The 8,588-nt window shown below is 42.5% G+C and overlaps 1 protein-coding gene across 1 annotated transcript; it reads left to right on the top strand.

The window, feature by feature from the left end:
* The first annotated feature begins 5,126 nt into the window (after window positions 1-5,126).
* Window positions 5,127-8,234, top strand: LOC128850211 (uncharacterized). The gene is made up of 2 exons (XM_054053195.1): window positions 5,127-5,645; window positions 6,891-8,234. The coding sequence occupies exons 1-2, from the start codon at window positions 5,127-5,129 to the stop codon at window positions 8,205-8,207; spliced, it is 1,836 nt and encodes a 611-aa protein (XP_053909170.1). The 3' UTR covers window positions 8,208-8,234.
* Window positions 8,235-8,588: the final 354 nt, after the last annotated feature.

Below are 8,588 nucleotides of genomic sequence, written 5' to 3'. Positions count from 1 at the left end.
GCCTTGTTTGGTCCTCCAAATAATCACTGATTTCTCAGTTTTTCCTGATCCATCTGTAAAAAGTGTCAATGCCTCCTTAAGAGGGATAAGACTTGATTTTTTTTAATTTTTTTTTTTAATTAGGCTCATACACTCACAGACTCAAAAGAGGACTCGGAAGATAATGAATGCTGATTTGCCCTTTAAAGTCTGCTAATGCAATTTGTATAGATAAAGAATGTTGCAAAAGCCAGTCTACTTGTTGAGTCACTGGAACATAGATGGTAAAGGGATCCATCCCATCCAATTCCAATAAACGATTGTGACCCTTTTAAATTAACACAGCTAGCATTTCATGCTGAGTTGTTACTGTTTTAGAAAACTGATGTGTTAAAAACATCCAATTAAAAACATCTAAATTTGTCAGACACACCTTCTACCCATTGGGCTAAAACTCCAAATGGTTGGACTTTGGCTGAAATAATATCTAATTCATTTGGGGTGTTTAAACATTTGTGAAATGTTTGTTTCTGACTAAGCTTTTTAGCGACCTTGTCCAATGCAACAAAAGAATCTTTGTCTAACTGCCTGGGAGAGGTTAAATCTGAATCCCCTTTTAACAACTTAAACAAAGGATGCAATTCTTCTGTAGTGATGCCTAACAAGGGGCGTACCCAATTTATGGCCCCTAACAATTTTTGCACATCGTTCAATGTCTTTACAGAATATAAAAGTTTAACTTTGTGTTAAAGTTAACTTTAACAAAACAGCATTGTTGTTAATAATGCTTCTGAATTTATTACTGAATTTAATTAATGTGTTTCAGGTTGGGTATGCGATCAGATTAGTAAGGTACTACCATAGGAGTTACTCAATTACCTCAGCTTCCATCAAACGTACTGCTTTGATAACAGGCCCTGCGAAATGAAAACCTAAGACCACTGCCACTCTATCTCGGAAAATGAGAACTATAGCCACGCAGATAGCATCAGCCCTAATGAGCACCGCAACTGCTCAGACAGCACCAGCCATCAAAAGCACAGCAGCTGTGCAGACAGCTACTTGGCCTAAACCTGTGCCAGTGACCGCAAGCACCATAGATATGCCAAGAGTTACCAGAGAATCAGCCACTCAAATATGAACCAGTTGTGGCAAGCACTTTGACAGCTACTACAGACATCCCTACTGAATTCATACTGGTGCCAGAGGTTGCAAGTACTACAGCTAAGCAGACAACTACTATGGACACCCCTGCTCAATCCGTATTGGTGCCAGTTGCTCCTGTGAGGACAAGGAAATACAAACAAACCTCAGGAGAGGAGGAGAAACAGCCCAAAAAGGCATTGAAGGATGAGAATGAAGAAGAAACAGCTACTATTCCAGTGCAGGAGGAAGACCCAGGACAGGGTCCTTCACAGCAATCAAAGAGTTCTTCACAATCGCCAAGTCCTTCATGACAAGGAAGTCCTTCGAAACCAGCACCAGTGTAGGATCAACAGGAGGATGATTCATGACAATCAGAACCAGAGTTAATGATCAAATCCTTATCCATGGAAGAGCTGCAACTTCTAAGAAAAGACTAGACATTGTGAGAGTGAGTCAATTGCTTCCTGGTTGCTCCAGTGCTGGGATAATGGAGCCGATTTCATAGACTTAGATGGTAAGAATGGGACCCCTAGCCAGAGACAGAGGAGTTGACAAGGAACTTCGGAAAAAGACAAAGATGCTTAGCCCCTGGAGACAACTCTTGGCAGCTGTGAGGGGCAGGTATCGCTATAAAGATGAAAATGAATGCTGCCCAATCAGATGGAACACCATGGAGATAGGTATTAAGTACTTGAGAGAACTGGCTGTGCGAGAGATCATCTACAGCACATGGCATTCAGTTATGGACCCTGATGAATTACCATGCTACCAAGCTATGTTGTTTGCACAGAGTGCCCCACTGACATATTCCCACACATTGTTGTTGGAAAAATGTTAATTTAGCTGAAGAATTAGAGTTTAATTAAGTAAGACTAGAATTATAGTTGGCAATTGATATGTATTGTATTTAGCCTTTAACTTCGTTGATCTTTATAGTTAAGTTTGTGCAGACTTCGTTTGTTTCTGTAGACAGTGACAGTTTTCTCACAGACCACATATAACCTTCACAAGTATGATATTAGGGAGTGCTTAGAAAGAATGTACTAACAACCTTATCCGAGCAGAGCCTACGCTTTCACTAACAACCTTATCTGAACACAGTCTACATTTGTGAAGGCCAGAAGCATACCAAGGGCAGTTAACTGAAGATAAAGAAATGCAGGTGTCCACAAATGATGAGACAATTTTCGAATACATATGCATGAAAAATGATGTAATCTGTTGAATATACATTAGATTATGAAACACTTAAGGGTTAAATTGCAGACGCGCCGGGATGGTCTTGGAACCTGATTTGGGTATACCCCAGGTTCCCGGGGCCTCGAAATAAAGCACCACATATAACCTACCTGGACTGGTTATGTGTCTGTCTCTACGCTAACAGTTTTGGCGACCCAGGTGGGACCTCGCGGGCATTGCTGAGGCGGCCCGCATCGATTTCGCTCCAGCCGGCACCGAGTGATTCTCGGGGAGCCATCGACCGCAGCCGACCTCCGCTGCCCCCGACGGACCTGGGCTATCGGTAAGACACGGTGCTTTATAGGGAATGGTACCAACTTTGTCGGGTCTTCTGCCTAATTGGGAATAGTGCTAAATTTTCCTACGGGTCCTGTGCCCAAAATCGGAAAGGTACCATATTTTCTGATCTGTCTGGTAAAAGCCTGCCTGTTAGACGCGGCGAAAGCTACGCTTGGTTGGGCTAGGGAGCTCCAGAGGAAAGCCTAGGCGCTGTCCGTAAGACAGCAGCGAAAGCTCTGCAGGTTCGGCATCAGTGATCTGTTCTGCATTCTCAGTATTAGTGATCTGTTCTGTATTTTTCAGTAATCTGTATTATTTGTTACTTGTATCATTCCTATTCTGTATTATTCGTTTTGCAGGTTCGGCAACAGTGTTCTGATCTTGTATTTTTCAGTAATCTGTATTATTTGTTACGTGGAAGTTTGTTTAGTTTGTTGTTTGGTACTGGTCTGTACTGTTATAAAATGCCACCGATACCTAAGTCATCACCGTTAGGGTGTATTCTGATGCATTGGAAAGAGGGGCAGTTTGGGCAGGAAATGCAAAAAAGGAAATTGGTTGAGTATTGTAATGTATGGTGGACACAGTATGATTTAGAGGGTCAGGTTCGTTGGCCAGAAAATGGAACTTTAGACTATAGTACCATCCTACAATTGATGCAATTTTGTAGGCGTGAGGGCAAATGGGATGAGGTACCATATGTAGAACTGTTCTTTATTTTAAGAGGGAAAGAGGAGTGGAAGAAGGCGTGTGGGATAATGGTCGTTAGTACAAAATCGGATGAGCAATGTAAGGGATGTGTGACTGAGAAGAAATGTATGAAATGTCTGGCAGTGGAAAATGCTTTGCAGCATAAGGAAGATGATGATTTTGATTTATTAGTGGCTCCGTCGGCCCCACCAGCCCCCAGAGATACTGGAGTAGAAGGTGATGGGGAGGATGAGGTAGAACTAAAAGAACAGGAGTATTCCACTACCCCAGTATCCCACCGAACACGGCAGCGGGATATTCAAGTTAAACAGCAGGCACCCAGTGCTATATTAGCATCGCTTTGGCAGGGGGTTGGGGCAGAAGGACCCGTATATGTTAAAGTACCTTTCACTCCAGGAGATCTGATGCTCTGGAAACAATCTGCTGGAACTTATCGGGAGAACCCGAGTAAAGTGGCACGAGTTGTAAAGATGATTCTGAAAACCCAAAATCCTGATTGGGATGATATACAGGTATTACTAGATACTCTAATGGACTCCACAGAGAAGGAAATGGTGTTGAGAACTGCCCGTGAGCGAGTTAGAGAAGACATTAGGCAGGGGATTGTCACAGGGACAGTTGATCAGAATTTTCCGACTGAAGATCCCATGTGGGATTATAATACTGCAAGAGGAATGGGAAATCTGAGGAGATACCAGGAGTGGATAGTTGTTGGAGTACAAAATGCTATGCCAAAAACAATTAATTGGTCGAAACTGTATAATGTCAGGCAGGAGAAAACAGAATCCCCGTCTGCATTTTTGGAGCGGCTTAAAGAGGTGGCGAGGAAATACACAGATTTAGACGTAGAAACAGAGCAAGCTAAGGTGCAGCTGGCCCTGATTTTCTTAGGGCAGTCGCAGGATGATATTAGAAAGAAACTGCAAAAACTGGAGGGCGCGGAGCTGCGTTATCTGGATAGGCTATTAGAGACTGCTTGGAAAGTGTACAATAACCGCGAAAGGGAGAGTTCTCAAAGACAACAGCGACATCTACTGGCGGTGATGCAGGGCAGAGGCCAGCACAATCCTGCAGGTCGAGGTAGAGGAAGAGGCTCGGTGCGCGGACGGGGAAGGGGGGCTGGATTTAATTGCTTGCCTAATGACTTAGGACCAAGGCTGAATAGATTAGGCATTAACCAATGTGCATATTGCAAGCAGGAGGGACATTGGAAGAATGCGTGCCCGTACAGAATGAGGCAGAGTTTGCAGCCGGGAATCCCATTTGGAAACACCGAAGTAGCCAAGGCGATGGTTTTGGGAGACTATGCGAATCAGAGCTGACTAGAATCGGGAAAGGATGAACCCTTAGTGAAAGTAAGGCTAGGGGGAAAAGAGGTGCAGTTTTTAGTAGATACTGGTGCAACATACTCGGTTTTAAATGATTTATGTGGACAGATAGGGAAAAAGACAACTACAATAGTGGGAGCCACAGGGAAAGAGGAAACTCGGCCATTCATGCAACCCCTAGAATTACGATTTGGAGGAAAGGAAATATGGCATGAATTTTTGTATATGCCTGATTGTCCAATCTCCCTGCTGGGACGGGATTTGTTATCGAAATTAAATGCGAGAATTGTCTTTGAGAATGGAGAATTGATTATGCAAGTTCCAGAATCAAAGTCAGGACTGATACTAGTGTTGAAGGAAAATCCAAAAGTTCAAATACCCAGAGAAGTAGAAGAGGCAGTGATCCCTACAGTATGGGAAACTGATATACCAGGGAAATCGAAAATGGCTCAACTGCTAGTAGTAGAATTGAAGGAAGGAATGAAATCAGTACGGATAAAACAATATCCCATCAAATTAGAGGCCCGATATAAAATAGTGAAAATTATTGAAAAATTTTTAAAATTTGGAATATTAGAAGAATGTGAATCAGAATATAATACCCCAATTTTTCCAGTAAAGAAACCAAATGGAGAATATAGATTGGTACAGGACTTAAGGGCTATTAATGAAATCACGAAAGATATACACCCGGTAGTAGCTAACCCATACACATTGTTAACATCTGTGAAGGAGAAATACAAATGGTTTACAGTAATTGATTTAAAAGATGCCTTCTTCTGTATTCCTCTCGACAAAGATAGTAGGAAACTCTTCGCTTTTGAATGGGAGAACCCGCACAATGGACGAAAAATGCAGTTGACATGGACAAGGCTTCCACAGGGATTCAAGAACAGTCCAACGCATTTTGGGAACCAGCTGGCAAAAGAATTGGAATCATGGACAATGCAGGAGAAATTTCAGGTACCACGATCACAATATCTTCTGCTACAATATGTGGATGATATTTTAATTGCAACAGAACACAAATCAGTATGTATCCAGGTGACAATTGGAATTTTAAACCAACTAGGCCTTAACGGGTACAAAGTCTCGAAAGAGAAAGCTCAAATTGCCTGCACAACTGTATTATATTTGGGTTGCGAAATAACACAGGGACAACGACGACTAGGAACGAGTCGTATTAGAGCAATCTGTGCGATTCCAGAGCCTCAAAACTTACATGAATTAAGGACATTCTTGGGTATGGCAGGCTGGTGTAGGTTATGGATACTGGATTATGGACTCATAGCAAAACCTCTATATGAGGCACAGAAGTCACCAACTTTCATCTGGGAAGGACCTCAGAGGGAGGCCTTTAAGAAATTAAAAGAAGCCCTGACTAAGGCACCAGCATTAGGCCTGCGGGATTTGACTAAGGACTTCCAGTTGTTTGTCCATGAAAGGCAACGGCTGGCACTAGGGGTCTTGACACAGAAGTTGGGAAGCTGGAAACGACCAGTAGGGTACTTTTCTAAACAATTAGACCCTGTGAGTGCTGGCTGGCCATCATGTTTGAGAGCGGTAGCGGCAACGGTGACCCTGATACAAGAAGCCAGAAAACTGACTTTGGGGAAGCGTATTGAGGTATATGTGCCTCATATGGTGTTAACAGTCCTAGAACAAAAAGGGGGGTATTGGCTTTCCCCTAGCAGGATGATGAAATACCAGGCAGTACTGACTGAACAAGATGATGTAAGTTTAAAAACAACTAATTTGTTAAATCCAGCAGCCTTCTTAGGAGTACCCATGGAAGACGGCCCTTTGGAACATGACTGTGTGGAAGTTATCGAACACACTCATGCAACAAGGGCTGACTTAAAGGATACCCCACTTGAACAGCCTGATCAAGAACTTTTTACAGATGGAAGTAGTTATGTAGAAAACGGGACACGATATGCCGGATATGCGGTAACCACACAAAATAGGGTAATAAAAGCAGAGGCTCTTCCTGTAGGAACTTCAGCACAGCGAGCAGAAATAATAGCTCTCACGAGAGCCTTGGAATTGAGCAGGGATCAACGAGTAAATATATGGACAGACTCAAAATATGCATTTGGAGTGGTTCATATACACGGAGCACTATGGAAAGAACGAGGACTCTTATCTTCGCAAGGTACGAATATAAAATACCAAAAAGAAATTCTGAATTTGATAACTGTTGTACAGTTACCCAAACAGGTGGCGATCATGCACTGTAAGGCACATCAAGGAGGAGATTCCAAAATAGCTGAAGGGAATGCGTTAGCAGACCGGACAGCTCGACGGATTGCACGACAGGTATCAAATATGATGGCCTTAATACCCACGAAGGTAAGCCCTTTACAAAATTATTTAACGCAGAAGCCAAAGTACTCGGAGGAGGATGAGAAATTAGCCAGATTACTGAAGGCCCAGTTGGGTTCAGATGGATGGTACCTAACTGCAACCGGACAAGTAATTGTACCAACAACTATTATGCGGACAGTTTTGCAAACGGAACATCAGAAATGTCACTGGGGAGCAGAAGCTTTAGTGGCATATCTAAAGCGCAGCATAATCTCAACACGGATGTTAACAATGGCAAGGTCAATAAATTCAAAATGTGAAATCTGTTTCAGGAACAATCCGGTGGTTAGGAAAGGAATAGAAATTGGACATATCAGAGTAGGTATGGAACCGGGTGATTATTGGCAAATTGATTTTGTAGAATTACCTAAAAGTCAAGGATACAGGTATTTGTTAGTTGGGGTTGACACTTTTTCTGGATGGCCGGAAGCCTGTCCTTGTCGCACCAACCAAGCTAAGGAGACAGTGAAATGGCTGCTGCGGGAGATTATTCCAAGATTTGGGGTACCCCTAGGCCTATCTTCAGATAGGGGACCGCACTTCATAGCAACTATAGTTCAAGAGGTAAGCAGAATGCTAGGAATCTCTTGGAATCTCCACACACCGTGGAGACCACAGTCAAGCGGACAAGTAGAAAAGATGAATCAGACAATTAAGCGGCAAATCAGTAAAATATGTCAGGAGGCTAAAATTCAATGGCCACAGGCGTTACCAATAGCACTCCTAAGAATAAGAATTAAGCCAAGGAGTAGGATGACAGTAAGCCCTTATGAAATCCTTTTTGGGAAACCATATGAGGCGCCGCAACCAAATCTAAATGTGCATATAAAAGGGAATCAAGATGTATATAACTATGTACTGTCTCTCAGTAGAACTCTGACGCCACTACGAAGTGCCCTGATCTGGAACCGTCCGTTATCATTAGAAAATCCAGTACACGAAATTGAACCAGGAGACCAGGTCTACGTTCGAGATTGGAATGAAGAACCACTGAAAGAACGGTGGAATGGACCATACTTGGTACTACTAACAACATTTACTGCGGTAAAAGTAAAAGGAATAGACTCTTGGATTCATTATACCCGAGTGAAAAAGGTTCCTAGAAATTGGGAAGTAGAAACTCTTAGACCAACAAAACTGAGACTGAAAAGCAGATAAATGTCGAATTTTGTGTATAGTACCTTAATTGTAATCTGGTCCTTGACACCCCTAATGGTTATCACTTTTGTAAGGGTTCCGCAGAAAAAGGAAATGATGAAATCTGTCACTGGACAAAATGCCACTCTGTTTTGCAAGTTCAAAAACACTGTCCCGAGGAATTTAGAATTAAACAGGTATGGATGGAAATTAAAGGGAAAACAGAAATCTAGAGGCAAGGTATCAAATAAATTCTGTTTACGTAACCCCCTTCAGGATCATGGGATAAAGGCAGGACATTCATACTATCAGATTCCTCTGGACAGTGATATACTTATCTATTGCCTATTGGATGATCCACTACCTAGGGAGTTTGGATGGACAAGGAAAGGGAAGAAAATC

This window comes from Cuculus canorus, chromosome W (genome assembly GCF_017976375.1).
Source record: "Cuculus canorus isolate bCucCan1 chromosome W, bCucCan1.pri, whole genome shotgun sequence".
Classification (NCBI taxonomy): domain Eukaryota; kingdom Metazoa; phylum Chordata; class Aves; order Cuculiformes; family Cuculidae; genus Cuculus; species Cuculus canorus.
This window is presented reverse-complemented; position numbering and strand designations above follow the sequence as displayed.